We start from the raw sequence: 17,293 nt of genomic DNA, 5'->3' as shown, positions 1-17,293 counted from the left end.
CGAAGGCGGTGAAATTAGCAAACTAGTGTTTTTTTTTTAATGGAACACTCTGTATATATTTACTCTAAAATTTGCAAATTTTCCGCGGAACATTAAACTTACTACTATGGTTAGTTATAACAAGTTAGCTACGATTTTATGAAATAAAATCCCGCGTTAAAACAAAAACTTTTTTAAATATTTAAAGGTTTTCGGACATTTTTTTAAAACCGTTCTTCATACTTTTCTTTTTTCTTCTAAAACCATTTTAAAATATTTATAATTTTAAATCAAAATTCTCATTTAACACAGTTACAACAATTATTTGAGCTGAACATTTGAGTTAGTTTGGGTCATGTTATGGGCAATATTGTATAGGAACTTTTATTTTTCGTTTCATAAAATGCAGTTTTTTGTTTTATTCGGAAATAAAAAATATTCAACTTTTTCTGCATTCGCTATCTAAATAAAACAACCACTACTTCGCTAATTCATCGACTTTGTATTTCTTATAATAAAAGAGATAGCAATACTGTGCAATTTATTTAGTACACTGTGTATATTATTTTTATAATTAATAACAAACGACAATTTTGATGTCACTGTCCACTAAAACTTTAATTCAGTATAAAATATATACTCTGCATAAGTATTGATGGAGATGTAACTGCAGTTTGAGCTTCCACTTCTTCTAGTTTATAGTTATCTTCTCCAAAACAGTACTTGAGATAACAATAAGCGAAACAAAATCCAAAATATAGATATCTATTTTTTTTTCACTTCCGAGGGAGAAATTCTTGCATTCTGACAAGGATTCTTACGCAAATTAATCCGGCGTAATTAATAATAATCATAGTGATTATTACCTAACAAATAGAATTTTAAAACCCGACCAAGACGTCATACTCGATTGGGTCTTTTAATACGCCGAGAAAATTCAGTACAAACGCCACGTGACGTAATGCATGAAATCTGCGTGCATACAAATTGGTAAATTACCATGCCTTTCACGGTAATCATTAATATATTAAAAAATATTGAATGGGCAAGACATTTTTCCATATCGTCACGTTCCAAGCAACGTCTCATGATAACTGTGGAAGGAACTTTTCTTCAATAAACATGCTCAGCTATCGAAGATAGTAATTTTTCTTTTTACAAAACTTCTGCATTCCTCCTGCGTGGGTTTTTGCTGAGCCGAACTTGCTTCTTCTTGTCAATAGAAAATCAGACCTAACATTGGGTCATTGTGTTTACAGAAAACCTACACACACATACTGATACCTTAATGCATGGTCATATCACCATCCGGCCCAAAAATCATCGGTTATCAACTCTCTTGTTTACAGAGTCGTAAAACTATCTCAGCCCGAGTCACTGAACCCAGAATTAAAACACCTTACCTCTGCTTTTCTCTCTAATAATTTCCACATTAAAGATATTAAGCGTTCCATCAAAAAATACACTTCACCACAATCTTTCAATACCTTACATTCAAAAGATCACTGACCACACATCAAAAGTTCTAAACATGTATAACGTCAAAACCAGGTTTACCACTAACCACTCAACATCTTCGGTCCGTCAAAGACAAAATTCCATTTGAGATGCCAGGAGTTTACAGCATTCCATGTATATGCGGCAAAGAATACATTGGAGAGAGCGGACGAAAAATATCAACTAGACTCAAATAACACGAAATAACCTTACGACTAAGACAAATAAACTCATCAGCTGTTGCCGAACACACTCATGAAAACGGACACAAAATTTTATTCGATAAAACTAAAATTCTTGTATGTAATCAGTTCTTTTACCAACGCAAAATCCGAGAGTCTATAGAAACATATAAACAACCTAACAATCTTAACCGCGACTCAGGTCTCTACCTGTCACCAATATGGGAATCAATCATCCGAGACGGTGTTTATACCCCTCATTTAGCACCGCCCCCTCAAACAATATATAAGCAGGTACAGAGTAAAATACGAGCCAGTTTCAGCCAGAAGAAGTCAACAGGATGATTGGCGAAACGTCAGCAAGTTCGACTAAGCAAAAACGGACGCAGGAGGAATCCACAAGTTTTGCAAAAAGTATTGCAGTAGTTTGTGGAAGTTTCTTTTAAAAGTTAGTAATGTTCCTTCTTTTTTTCAACCATCGACGCGAACTTCTTTTATATTTTTAGATATTTCTTCCATCCTGCCATCCATGGTCTTAAGCAAGTGCTACTTTCTTCTGCTGGTTCTATCCTTTCTCTATTTCTCTTGAATACGATGCTTTTCAAATATCGGCCAGATTTGTTGATACGGATCTTACCTAATCTAGAATTAACGCATGGTTGGTGGAATTTCTTTATTGTGCAACCTTGTGTGGTATCCGTGACACATTGACAAATTGTATTGTAACTGCAACATTAAAGAAAAAAGTGGTACGCAATAACCATATGCTATAATTCTCTAAGGTTAAGAGAAGGCGGTTTATTGAATACGTAAACAAATTTTAATATCATCGATGGTGACTTCTCATAAATGTAAACTTTTGTTACCCAGAAGTAATTGGTATATATATATATATATATATATATATATATATATATATATATATATATATATATATATATATATATATATATATATATATATATATATATTCTCACGTATTGATTCACGGATGGAAAAATGTGATGACACTATATTCCGAGATATCGCAACTACGATCGGGCGAAATTAACAACGCGACAATTCAGGGGGCGGAGCCACCTCCCCCCACGCACAAGCAGCACCGTTACCATCTCCGGCGCAGAGTATAAATACCGCACGCACCGCCGATAACCTCCCAGTGTTCGAAGTGTTTTCGGAGCGCGAGCATTGAAGATGCCAAGTGAGATTTTGGCGAAACGTCTGCAGGATTCCAGTCGGATGCAAGATTTGCAGGATTCCAGTCGGATGCAGGATTCCAGTCGGAGTTCAACGAGCGAACGGATGATATCCCGGAATATAGTGTCATCACATTTTTCCATCCGTGAATCAATACGTGAGAATATCATACACCTTTACGGGAAGGAGATCTTTACAGCCACCAAGTGTTATGAAAAACTAAGACAAAGGAGGGTTATTTCGCTGTGCAACTTGAATTTTCTTAAAAGCTGCCGCAACCAGAACTTGCTGCCAACATTTACAAGGTTGTCTTATCACACACGCACCAGAAAGACACAAGCTATCCTGGACAAAGCTAGCAAGGCCCTACTCCAAGACCAGATCAGGCGGACCCGGTACGAAATTAGTGAGACTGAGCTACAACTTTTCAGACTCCACCTGAAACTGAGCAACAAGATCCATCAGTTGCTGTGGGACCGCATAGAATTATTAACATCATGGCGCACTGAGAAAGACAAGGACATCACGTCAAAAAAACTGTGGAAGAAATTAGAAATCCTTCAGTCAAATTCCAAAAAATCAGGACAAGTGCCAAATACAAACCGAAGCAGTACAGTTCATAATATTTCAGCATACCATCTTTCCGATACAGAAGTCAGCGTACTGAATAAAGGATTTAACTACGCAATAGCTCCAAAAAGAGTACCCGTCGAAGAGATCGTTTCCAACGTCGAAGCAAGTCTTTCCACCATAGACGAACAAGATGCGGAGTTAATTAGGCAAGATGTCGCCAGAGTCTTAAGACAGTCAAAACCACCGCAACCAAACTTAAGCAGAGAAGAAATGCAAGCCTTAAGGAATCTAAACAAAAACGAAAACATTCTAATAATGCCAGCAGACAAAGGAAATGCCACTGTCGTCATGAATACGTCGGATTATAATGCAAAATTGGAGGATATTTTGAACGACCCAATATACAAACTAGTCACCAGAGATCCCACGACATATTTGGAAAAAACAACTAAGTCCAAAATTCTCGATTCATCAATAAACGAGGATACAAAGAAGAAACTTATTCCGAGGGAAAAATCGAGTCGTTGCCCAAAATTCTACGGGGTCCCAAAGATCCATAAGGACGGGGTTCCCCTGCGTCCAATCGTAAGCGCCTTTAACTCACCATTATGCAAGCTGGAAAAACATCTGGCCAGTGCACTTCAGCCTATAGTGGAAAAGGCAGATTCCTATGTTAAAAACTCAGAACATTTCACTCAGATTTTAGGTTCTCTCAGGATGGACAAGGACGACATTATGGCAAGTTTCGATGTCAAATCCCTCTACCCGAGTATTCCAGTAGAAGAGGCACTCTTGCTTATAGAAGAAAACGAAGATCTTCCGCCATACATAATGGATCTGTCAAGACATTGCCTGAAAAACGCTTACTTTATGCACAACGGGAAAATTTACCGACAAATAGATGGAGCAGCAATGGGATCATCTCTCTCACCTGTGATTGCCAACCTCTTCATGATTTACTTCGAAAAGAAAGCAATAGAGAAGGCAAATCTGAAGCCAAAACTATGGACAAGATACGTTGATGACGTATTTGTTGTATGGCCTTTTGGCAAGGAGGAGCTTTTGAAATTCCTAGATCATCTGAATTCCATTCACCCAAGGATTCAATTTACAATAGAACTTGAAGAGGATAACAGTCTGCCCTTTTTAGATGTGCACATCACAAGGACCGAAGATGGACACTTGGAACACACTGTCTATAGAAAACCAACACACACTAATAGATACCTGAACGCTAAATCTCATCACCACCCATCACAGATACAGGCAGAACTTGCTGAAGTAGGAGTGTGCAGCCCACTTGTGAAGTGGTTACAATCATATATTTCTGAGAGAGAAGTGCTGTGTCGATTACTGGACATGTGTCAGACCCGTTTTATGCAACGTCTGGAGTCCCTCAGGGTAGTCACCTGGGCCCACTATTTTTTATTATATATCTAAACAATATAAGTAAGTGTTTTAAATACTGCAATATACTGCTTTATGCAGACGATCTGAAATTATTTCGTGTCATAGCGACCCGCAGGGACTGCCTTAAAATGCAGCAGGATCTCATCAGGCTTGAAAGATACTGCAGTGACAATCAGCTTTTTCTAAATCTTGCAAAATGTCACAGTATTTCGTTCACCAAAAAAGTCAACAAAATATATTTTACTTATAAAATAAATAACAATGACCTGGTAAGAGTTACAATGATCCCAGAACGCTTATTTCCTTATATTATGGTTTTTTCAAAGTAGGATTTCCTTCGCATCTGTTATCTGGAATCCAGGCTACGCAAATTCTTAAAATTTCTTGCTCTTAAGACCCACACTCGTATAGAAGAAAGAGATTATCACCCAAAAGTCGGGTCAAAATACTTAGTTTGGAAAATAAACGGACTTTGGCAGACTTGTGTATGCTTTACAAAATAACAAACATATATTTTGTCGAAACTTAACTTTGGAATTCCCGCTCGAGATTTAAGATACGCTCATCTCTTTGATATCCCATATAGTAGAACCAACACAGGGCAGCATTCCCCTTTGCTAAGAATGCAAAGGTCATATAATACATATAACTCGAATTTTAACCTCGACATCTCTTCAATATCTCAGATGCAGTTTAAACGATATATCAAATACTCAATTATTAGGATTTATAGTGTAACTTAGCACTGTATGAGTGTTAAATATCTTCCTCTTTTTGTATAATGTTCTACCTCCGATTTATGTTTGTTTTGTAGAAAATCCACCGATTTGAACTAACACTGTGGTTGCTATTTTTTGGTACTAAGTACTGTAAGCGACCTAAACTTGTAATAAATAAATAAAATAAATAAATAAAAATTTAAAATATATATATGGTAAAGTAAGTAAAATTGCAGGTAGATTTGGACGAGTAATACTTACGACGAAAGATGGCGACAAGAATATGCTCCGAACGGAAGTTTGGAAGGAGATGAGAACGCTCGACGAACTGATTCAAAACATGACGGTCCTCTACGAAGGCGAATACTTTTCGTACGCGGACATTTGCGCAAAATGGATGAGCGAATGTTTCCAGAACGACATCCTAAATTTGGATTATATCATGGAAGAGGTAAGTTAGACTGAACGAATCCCCGATAACAAGCATACAAGCAATTTGTGATTTTAATGCTATATCTTCAATAAAATAAGAGTTATAACGGTGCCCTTAAACACTTTCCTAATTCCTCTCGAAAATTGATCATGGCTGTAAAATGACCTCTATAATTTCAATCAAATGAGAATTATAATAAAAAATATATAACAAAACCGCCAAAATAATCTTATTAAATACTTTCAATTTTTACTTTCTTTTTAATGGTTTTCTCAATGATTTCTTATTTCTTCGTATTACTATTTTTATTAACACGTAGGTAATGCAATTTATATGTTTAAGCAATAATCAATATGGGTAAAGTAATTGCCATTATTGGCCACATGTTCACATATTGGGAAAATTTTGGTGAGTATATTTATTTTTTATCAAAATTGCGTGGGTATCTTAGCATAAAAATATCTACGAATTTTGAAAAAAATTGTCGATATTAGGAATCTGTTGAATTCAAAATAATTTTTGATAATTGTCATCTTCATTCACATACAGTGCGTCGGATTTAAGATAAAGACACCTCTATATTTTGGCGATATAAATAAATATTAATTATTAATAATGAAAAGTTTTGGACAGATTAATGGTTGCCATTTTTTAAGATTTTCTAAAATTTAAATTCTAAATCCACAAACAGGGTCAATTTTCCATAGTTTGTTTCGCCTTAGAGAAATGCGAAAAAGTTATTTGCAAAAATTGTTTCCGAATTGTTAAAATTGTTAATTATTTTATTTGATAAACTATGGAGAAAAAAAGCTCTACAATATAGTTAATTTCATGGTGTAATTCATGTAATTTAAATTCTTAAGTAAAATAATTATAACTAAGTCAATGGAATAATTATTTTATATGAAGAAAACAATAATGTTTAGTAACTGATTATATTTCAGGAGGTAAATTATAGCCTTTATAGCTGCTACCTTTCCATGTGTAATGGGAGCACATTGCAGATAACTTAATAATAATTTTGTACAGTTATTGGCTAAACTAATGAAAAACGTTGTAATGTCTACCATTGGTCAGTATTTTAAAACAGGTACTAAATTTTCAATATCAAAATTTAGTAAAAGAAGAAGTTTGGCAATATAATGTTGGAGTCTGCTACGAAGTTAATCGCCATCTTTACTTTCTTTTTCAGGTAGAAGCAGGACTTATAAATTTGACATTTCCCTTAATGTTTAATCCAAAAACTTTTGATGCCCACGCGTTTCCTGTTTTCTTTGGGGGCACCGTGGTAAGCGATGACGGTCTTATAATAAGCGTTCCCTCAGTTCAGCTGGTTTATTTTGGAAACGCAGACAGCAAAAAAATCGACACACTGTAAGTATCGCCAAAAGAATAAAACCTTCATTTTTGTTTTCTATATGGTCCGATTTTAGTAACAAAAGGTTTCAAAATTCGTATGTGCATCGGATGCCCATTTAAGGGATCCTTTGTCATGTGTCTTTGTCTACATTGTTTCGCTCCAAATGTTTTTATCATGGTAAACCACAAAGGTTAACTTAAAGATTAACCAAAACAATATGACTACAAAATATAATTGGTAATTCGAATTACATACTTTATTGTTCTTTTATGTAACCTTATTCGAGAGTTTTAATTTTTTGACAACAATGAAAGGTATATATATAGCACTATGTTTCAACGTTGGTAGGTTAGTTTGGTGTACAATATGTCTTATTTCCTTGCGGGAATCTTATTTATTTTTAGTCATCAGATAATCCATTTTTCCAATAGTAAACGAGGTTTGTCAAAAAATATGAAGTTTACTCAAGAGTAAAGTATCATCCAAGAAAAGTTAGACGATTACCATTTTTTTACAATACTTTTATAACACATCTCGTGACCAATCGACCTTCTAGACTAACATGTCTTGTAGCATTTATAAAAACAGAATAATGTTACTTTATTTACAGTTTTTAGAAACTCACATTTATGACTTAATAGACGAACCACCCTTACAAGAACCACAATGTATTTAGTGTCAACTGGACGGTAGTGTAGTACATTGAATGTAAAGGGAATATCTTGAAAATATCCATGGAAACGTCGTCCAGATATTTTGAGATTTTTTGGCCTGGCAGATCTCCTAACCTTAACACCCTTGCTACTTGAAACTAGTTTACCAGGAAGGGTAATTTCAAAACGTTTATAAAAAATTGCAAGAAATTTCTCCAGAAATGATCAGGAATGTATTTCGTGAATTTGTCAATAAACGATGGATGTATCGAAGCATTAATGGAATGAGTGAAACTTAAATTTGTTTATTTCTAAAATTAATAGTTAGATGGACAAATTTATTATATATTTACATATACATATTTATTTATATATTTTTATTTTGTATTTTTTATTTGCAAAATGTAAAATTAAATGTAAGAAAATTTTTAAAAAATAGTAAAACAATTAGAAAAATTAGATACTAAACTTCACTTTCAAAATATAACCGATATTAAACAAACACAAAAACCTTCGATATTGTCAAGTGTACAGGTGCTTTACTCTTGAGTAAACTTGATATTTTTTGACAAAACTACTGGAAAGAAATCTATCTGATAACTACATTGTAGATTTTAGAAAATTGATTTAAGAATGTTGTGAAATTGTTTTTCTAAAATTAATACAAAAAAAAATCCAATATGGTTCCAACCTACCGAGCCATATATTAATATTATTATATCATTATAATTGTTTTATGTTTTGTTTTTGTCATTTGTATTGCGCGCTCTTTTATTTTTAAACAGTTGGCACTTTTATAATTTTACTTTTATTCATCTCAAGGCTCCACAAAAATTTATATTATTCCAAACGCGCCTTACTTCTGACATTGTTCTTGTCATTCTTCTTCTTTCTTGCTTCCAACTGCATTACACAATAATAACTTGAAATCTAAAGGGCTTTTTCTAATCATTAGTTTAAAATACTTTTCTAGTTGGTTACAATACTCTGAATTGATTGCGCTTTTAGGGGATCCGCATGGGAAGACGCATTTCTCAACTTAATAGAACAAATACAAGATAAGGAAAATCGATTCGACCACATACGAATAGCTCGATTTGCATCCAGGACGCTGGACCACGAGCTAGAGAAGAATACGCGATCTGTGATACCGTATTTTACCTCCACTTTTGTAACCATGGCTGTGTTTTCTATTGGTAAGCAAGACTTTAGAAGTCTAGTAGTTTTCGATGCTAAACAATGTCTAATTATTGCAGCAGCAGTACTTCTGAGCAACAATAAATTACTGCAGAAAAAAAAACAATAAAAACGTATTAATTTTTGATATTTCCAGTAACTTGTATGATGACGGACTGGGTTCGGTCGAAACCGTGGCTCGGACTACTCGGAAATTTGAGCGCTGCGATGGCAACACTGTGCGCATTCGGATTTTGCATGTACGCCGGCGTCGACTTCATCGGGATTAACTTGGCCGCGCCGTTCCTCATGATCGGTAAATAGACTTTACTTAGAATAGCTTTAAACGTTTTTTTCGTACAGCATAAACAACATTACGAACAAATATTTGCTATTTTTCATTGCATAATAAGAAATGATTTTATAAATCAGTCTAGGCCACTGGATATTGAAACCGAAGTCCAGTTTTTTTTACGGAACACGTCCTCTATTTAATAAAAATCTTAAAGCGATATTTTTTTTAAGTAAAAGTAAAGTAAGTTTTCTATGGTGGTACAGATACATGGAAGATGTCTTTGCTTGCTTTGTTGGAACGGACAGACAATTACATAATCGTATAAAATTCACTATCGAGATTGAACGGGATGACTCTATTAAAACAAATTGGAGTTTTCCATTTACCATAAACCTTCACAGACGGACACAGTCATACATAACAGCTCAAATCACCCTTATACACACAAAATGCCTGCATTTCACTCTTTTATACACAGACTTATTAATACGCCACTCTCAATAGAAAATTACAATAAAGAACTGAATATCATTATACAAATTGCAGTGAACAACGGCTACAATCCGTCCACTATCGATAAAATTATAAATAAAAAACAAATCCAGACGACAGTAAACTCTATTTTTCCGAAATCTAATACAGAACACGAACAATTTAAGACAATTACATACATAGGAAAACCCAGTGAAAAAGTTTCAAAACATTTGTCAAAATGTGGTTTAAAAATAGTTTGCAGAACTAACAACACGATATTTTTAAAAAACAATAAAACGAAACGCCCAAAATCTCAAAAAACAGGTTGAAATGCCGATCTTGTCCTAAAATTTATATTGGACAAACAGTAGATCCTTCAAGAAACGCATTAACGAACATAAAAGAGCATAAAAACAATAGTCTAGATTCTATGCTACACACTTAACACAGAAAAACACATTTTTGACGACAATTTTGATATTTTACATACAACCACAAAAAGTAGAAAATTAAATTTATTAGAAGCCATGGAGATGAACAAAATGAGACATTCAAATGTATTGCTTAACGATCAATTAGATTTAAATACCTCTCCATTATTAAACTTAAATTCTCATAACAACATTAATTAAAGTTTTATTGTCATTTTTCGGTAGGTAGGCAGGTAGTTTGTAAATATTGCATTTGATAAAGACAATCTTCGAAATAATTATCATGTGAATATATATAATTTCCTGAAAATCTGAACTTTTAGTTCTTATTTATTTATTGTCATCAAGTAAAAACCACCTTAGTTCAATTCATAAACATGATGATTCATTAGGTGTTAAGTAATGTTTTTGAATCATTTAAATGGCTAGTGATCCCTTACTGATTGATAGTATACTTGGCGGAAAATACGACCGTCACTTGAAAAGTTTACGACTTCACCCGGAAGATGGCGGCCCTAGTGACTAAAAGCTAGTGGTCGCAGTTGTGCACCTTTTGATGGTTACTTACCATTTTCGACTAGTGGTTTTTAGTTGAAAGTCCGTTTGAGTGAGTTGAGTGGAAAAAATTCTGTATACAGCTGTTACAAAATATATTTTTTTTTAAACGGAATACACTTACGTAAATTAAAGTTGCCTTGGACTCTGTATATGTCATTTACCCCAGCAAAATTTTGGGCAGCTGAATTTAAACGTGGCCGTATGAGCTTAGGAGATGATGTACCAAACTTGGATACACCATTATACGCCCGAATCAAAAATATAGTGAAAACAGCGGACTGCAAAAGGTGAACCAACTCCGAAAAAAGCAAAAACTGTTAATCGATTTCCTTCAAAAAGGGAAAACCATTGCAGGAGCATCTATGCATCATTGACAAGCTGAGGACAGCGGCTGCCATGGCGAAAATCCACGAATTACGGTTTAAACTGCTTGGCCATAAGCCTTATTTACCAGATCTAGCCCCAAGCGACTTTTTTTTTGTTTGTTTTGTTGTGAAAACTGCGCTCGGAGGACAAAGATTGTCGTCAAATGAGGAGGCAACATTCGTGAACAATTATTTTGCGGAGAAAAACGCTGGATTCTATTTGGACGGGTTAGATAGATGCGAGCATCGTTGGAGGGAGTATATGGAGTTACAAGGAGACCATGTAGAAAACAATATTGAGGAACAGTTTCAAGTGACCCTCGTACACTCGATTAGATAGTGCTAAACGAATGTTTCTGGCTACTACCAGAGGCGTACGACAGCGGGAAGTAACTGACTGACCTCTCACATTGTTTTTGTAAAGAAAAAACTCTTTCTTTCTAACGATGAAATCATTATTATTCGAGATAATTAAAGTTAAATATAAAACTGGCGCAACTATTTTATTATTTGATAGGTACGTGATAGTTACTAATTATTTATGAGTTTTGCGTCTTAGCAACTCTAAGGCAAGTGAAACGTTAATCTGTATTAAAAGAAAAGCATGCGCTATTTTTTGCAATTCTGGTATTTCAATATTTAAAAGCATTGTTGTTCTTGAAAGGATTTCATTATTAAGGAATTTTAAAAATAGAAATATTTGCTACCTAAACTTATAGGCATTATCCAATATGAATGTAAGCTTAACTGCAAAAATTCTGAAACTTGTTATTATATCCACAGGGTTTATAGAAAAATAAATAAGATTTTGATTAATAATGCAGTGTTGACGTTTCAGGACGAATCTTACAACTAAAACCTCTAGACAAGGCGTAACAAAAAACTGTTCCTTACCTTATGTTTAGAGACCCCGTGTCATGATTAGTTTTGAATGTCAATTTTCCCAACGTTTCCAGGCATCGGGATCGACGACACGTTCGTAATGTTAGCAGCATGGAGAAGGACTTCCATTAAGGACCCCGTGCCCGATCGGATGGCCCAAATGTTGAGCGAAGCTGCTGTTTCGATAACGATCACGTCCGTCACCGACTTCCTCAGTTTTTGGATCGGCATTTTTAGTCCGTTCCCTTCGGTCACCATTTTTTGCATTTACTCGTGTAAGTTTGAATATATACAGTTTTTAACTGTGTCAAGACTTCGATTTGAAATTCCCGCGTTTGATACAGGCGCCGCCACTTGCTTCCTGTTCGTGTGGCACCTCAGTTTTTTTGCGGCATGCGTCGCGATATCGGGATACTGCGAGCAGAAGAATCTTCATTCCGTGTTTTGCTTCAAAGTGCAGCCATTGTCGAAATCCCGTAAGTGCTGTCCTTTTTGTTTATTGTTTCATATATATAACGGGTATTCAATTTTCAATGTTACTGGAAGTTAAAACATCGAAAAAAATCAAATTTAAATCGCAACTAAAACTAAAAGTTATTACAAACGCAAAATATATTTTGTATTAAGGAAGATACAAGGTGTTGCCAGAAAAATGCGAAAAACTTAAGGGAGTGGATTCTTTGTTTAAAATAAAGGGTAGTTTGTTATATAAACGTTGGTCATTAGGAAGATGACGCGCTACAAATAAGGCGGAAAAATAAAGGTTTTATTTGTTATCTTAAAAACGAAAATAGAACGATAAAATATTACAATCACACTACCATACACACAGATGTTTTTAAACTAAATTTAAAGAAAATCTTATGCAAGGAAATAAAAACCTGCAATCTTTTCATAACATTTACCGTTTCTAAACATAAAAATAAAACTTAGGAAGCAACTGTAAAAAAGATTTTGAAAACAACCGAGATGCGCCTGCGCGAGATTTAAAATTTCACTTTCAACCAATGACCTCGCGGCATTCAACAACCAACATGGCCGTTGACAGATCGTAGTGGGTTGCTGTCATTTCTTAAGGCGTTTCTTATTATTGCTTTATTTGACATTGCTCAGTTGCTGTGAATACAAAATACGACTAATTTAATAATTAATCATTTTATTGCGTAATAATAGTAAATTACGCTAATGCAGAAAAGACAGATATGCATTTTATGTGCGAGCGTGCAAACGGAAATTCCATGGCAGCTTATCGTCTTTTTACACTTGTTACATGTTTAAAGGTTACATGATTCTGGAAGTAGGTGGGATTAGAAGTTGCTCTGCTACCACGAAAATTGCAATAGAATTAAATATATTAATTGATGAATATCGATAACCCGTTTTAACGTTTGGTTAGGAACCATCGATTATCATTTAATTGGGACGCATTTTTTCCTTTAATATTAACTGGTCAGTCCTGTTCTCATTTTGCTACAAGAAAAATCACATTCTTTAGAAAATGTACCCCTGTTAGCTAGAAGAGTGATGTATTACATGGCCCATGGTGCTCCAGCATATTTCAGCTTAAATGTGCGAACTTTTTTAAATCGTACATATGATAGGAAGAGGTGGGCTTTATCATCCCCAGATTTAAATCATATGGATTATTGTATCTGGGCACATTTTAAAAAAATAGTTCGCACTAGTCCAATATAGGATACAATGCATAGCAATGTCATGGGAAATAATCCAGCGTTGCTCCAGCGTATGATGCGTAGAAAAGTGCGTGTTTTATATTGCTTATTTGTTGTTTTATTATTTGAGTAATATTATTTAAATAAAATGTTTTTAAAGAAGGTATTTATCAATTAGTTTCAGAAATATTTATTAACAAATTATTTATAAAATGTAATTGTTTAGAAGTTAATTGATAAATATTTTTATATTTTTATTTTGAAAGTGCATATCTTTTTATTTATTTATATATTTATTATTTTGATTATGGAGTAGTCTATTTTAATCCCGTACACCTTTTAAAAAAAATGCATAACGGGTGTTTCTGTGCAATACTTCCGTAATATTCAATGTATCTATCTATATTTTCGTTTTTAAAACAAAATTAAAAACATGATCGTTCCGTCATATTTTTGCGAGATCTCCCTAATGGTTTCCTTTTAACACAACATTTGTACAACATTTGAAATACCCTGTATATTCAATATTTCCTCGTGGATCAGAAAATGCAGGTGCTCTTCAAAATCTGATACCATTTTTCGAATCTCAAGAAGTAGGGCAGTAATGTGCAAACTTCATCTTGGTATGTTTAATAATAACGAAATTTCCGACATCGGAGAACACCAATGTATTTTTGTTGATAAGTTGTTTTGCGGTGTCTTAAATAATAAAGTTTGTGAATAACAATTTTAAAGCATATTCTGATTTCCTACGTTTTTTTTTTTAAATTAACATTACATTTTTAAAAAACTACAACAGAACTCTTATACATGGTTACATAAGTAGTTGAAACTTAAACCAACATTAACAAGGTTTAGCGGATCGAAAGTGAGACGCCCGCTCACGGATAAGAGAAATTGCGTAACAGTTACGATTCCTCGTTTAAAAATAAACAAAATAAGCGTGCCGGAAGAAATTCCTCATGTCCTTGGAAGGCGATCGAGGTTGCAACTTGATCATGTCGTGTGTCGGTCGTTAACTGCACCAGTTTACACTGTCTTCGTAACGCCTTTCTCTACGTTCAACGTTAAATTTAACTACCAATTCGGAAACAGAATTTATCAACACGATTATCCCAAGTACATTCGGTAATAATCCATAGTACATACTTTCTCATTTCATCGTCAAAAACCAAGTCTAAAGTCAAGAACCATAAATATACAGGGCGTACCAACGATTTGAAATTGCAAATTTAAAAAAATAATATTAAATCAAAATTTCACGTTAGTGTCTTCGACAGTTGGTAATCGAAAAACGTTACAAAAAAATTCACAAACAAAAAAGTCTGGCGGAATGATTTTTTTATATTTTAAATTTTTCACTAAATAAATTGTAATTTTAACTTAACCTGTTGTAATTTACGTGCGTATTTACAATTTAATTCAAATTTTAAAATATTCATTTAAATTTGCAAATTGAAAAACACGCAAAATTGAATAATTTAATAAAACTATCACAAAGATAGCGTATTTTTCAAAAATATTGTAAAGAAATATACAGTAAATTTTTAAAGAAGGTATGGGAACAGTCAACATAAATCCTGGTTGCTTCACCCTGTATACTAAACGTTTATTTATTGTTATTTAATATTATTCTTGGCGCAACTTTAATCGCTTGAGTAACCAAAAAGAACAATTCCGCTGTGCGTATACTATAGTAATCAATGTTTTAGTAATTCAAATTTATTATTGAGGTGATGAGAAGAACACACCACAACTCTGGCAGTTTTTTACTTTTTAAGTTGGCCATTTTTTATTTTTGAAACGTGTTTCACTGGCAATTAATTTTTTTGACACAGTTTCAATAATTCTTCTCGGTGAAAGCAAACGTAAGAGGTAGCGACTCTCATCGAGCCATCGTATCGCTCGTAAGTGGTTGGTTAGACTTAGTGGGGGATTCTCGATCACAATTTCCTGATTACGTCACTCGAGTTATTGGCACAGTAAACTACTTGTCCCACTTGAACGCCGCGACGCGTCCTTTTCTTCTTTTTCTGATGCACAAATGTAATAAACATTTACCACTTCTTGCGATTCCTATTGTCGTTACTAAGCGAAAGAAACATTTATCGTCGTGCATATTTTTTTAGCTTTTAATTCAAAAGTGTGTTGTATTGTATTGTTGCTTTTACTTATTATTTTGCAATTGCGTTTGAAAATTTAAGACTGAATTATTTCCTTTTTGTACAATTTTTAAAAATTTAATCTACTATATTTCTTTTAAAATATCTAAGCGTATTTTTTATTTTCCTAATTTTTGGAAAAGGCTTCGTAATAAAGGTACGTTACGAAGTTAAGAAGGGCATTATTTTAAGCAGAACTGGGAGCTTAATTCTGTAAATCTAAAATTCTTTGAGCTGTGCTGCCATCCGTAGACGAGTGGCGGAGCTAGCTTTAAAACCAATTTGTTTGTTGTGCTGTCATTTGTGGATGAGCGGCGAAACTAAATCCCTATTCGTTGGTTGTATATTCTACGGTACCTGGGCACGTGCCATTTTAATTATGAAGATTTCCCTGTGGATATAGGGGATACAGTACTTATGTACCACTTGCGCCATATGGGCAGCTGACCCAATTTACAATTAAATAAGTGCTTCTCAACATTCCTTGCCTTTCCAGAAGACAGGTGCTGGTTATACAAGGTGTTCTGCAGCGGCGGGGTCGACCCCGAAGATATAGACAATCCGAAAGATAACCGCGAACACGGCCTGATGGTGTTCTTCAGGGACTATTTCGCGGCTTTCCTGAACTTCGGCTGCGTAAAGGTGTTGGTAATCATAGCGTTCGGCGTTTATTTGTTAGGAGCCGGTTACGGGATAACGCAAATCGAGGAAGGCCTCGAGAGGAGAAAAGTAGCCAAGAACGATTCTTACGCTATCGAATTTTTCGACAGGGAGGATGATTATTATAGAGAGTTTCCTTACAGGCAAGTATTCTTTAAATTAAACAAAATATACCAACTACTATCCACTATGTGGGTGCTAATAATTCATGTAATAACAATAGCAAAACTTATTGTACGTACTTGGATATCAACATCCGCGAAACCACTTATCACAACTATATTCGAAAACTGTCTATTATTGCTTAAAAAAATTTCGCGTTGTGATTAATTGTTTAACTAATGATTACGGATTCCTCCTACTTCTTTTTTCCAAAACCCGCACGGAGCACGGCCAAAGAAAAACACCAACATAAAAACCAACCTCCTAACCTCATATTACGAAAATCCCTAGCCGCCTTCCCTCTCACGTTACACCGCAAAACTAACAAAACTGATGCAATCAAGGTTTAAACGTGCGCACGTTAGATGGCGCTATTCAAAAATAAGTTAAAATTAATACTACAACACTAAGTGTTAGTTCGTTAGTTGGGTTTATTAAATGTTAACTAACAA

General features: G+C 34.3%; 1 protein-coding gene across 2 annotated transcripts in view; it reads left to right on the top strand.

The window, feature by feature from the left end:
* Positions 1-17,293, top strand: part of LOC132703768 (patched domain-containing protein 3) — a 60,430-nt gene that overhangs the window by 38,299 nt on the left and 4,838 nt on the right. For both annotated transcript variants that reach the window (XM_060673218.1, XM_060673219.1), the window contains exons 3-9: positions 5,794-6,008; positions 7,183-7,364; positions 9,012-9,199; positions 9,337-9,495; positions 12,259-12,459; positions 12,529-12,660; positions 16,516-16,822. In XM_060673218.1, the coding sequence (XP_060529201.1) occupies positions 5,794-6,008; positions 7,183-7,364; positions 9,012-9,199; positions 9,337-9,495; positions 12,259-12,459; positions 12,529-12,660; positions 16,516-16,822 (1,384 nt within the window). The remainder of the gene's footprint in view (positions 1-5,793; positions 6,009-7,182; positions 7,365-9,011; positions 9,200-9,336; positions 9,496-12,258; positions 12,460-12,528; positions 12,661-16,515; positions 16,823-17,293) is intronic.

Source organism: Cylas formicarius, unplaced genomic scaffold, assembly GCF_029955315.1.
Source record: "Cylas formicarius isolate icCylForm1 unplaced genomic scaffold, icCylForm1.1 PGA_scaffold_6__28_contigs__length_40554024, whole genome shotgun sequence".
NCBI classification, from domain to species: Eukaryota; Metazoa; Arthropoda; class Insecta; order Coleoptera; family Brentidae; genus Cylas; species Cylas formicarius.
Note: the sequence above shows the minus strand (reverse complement) of the source record. Positions and strands in the feature narration are given on the sequence as shown.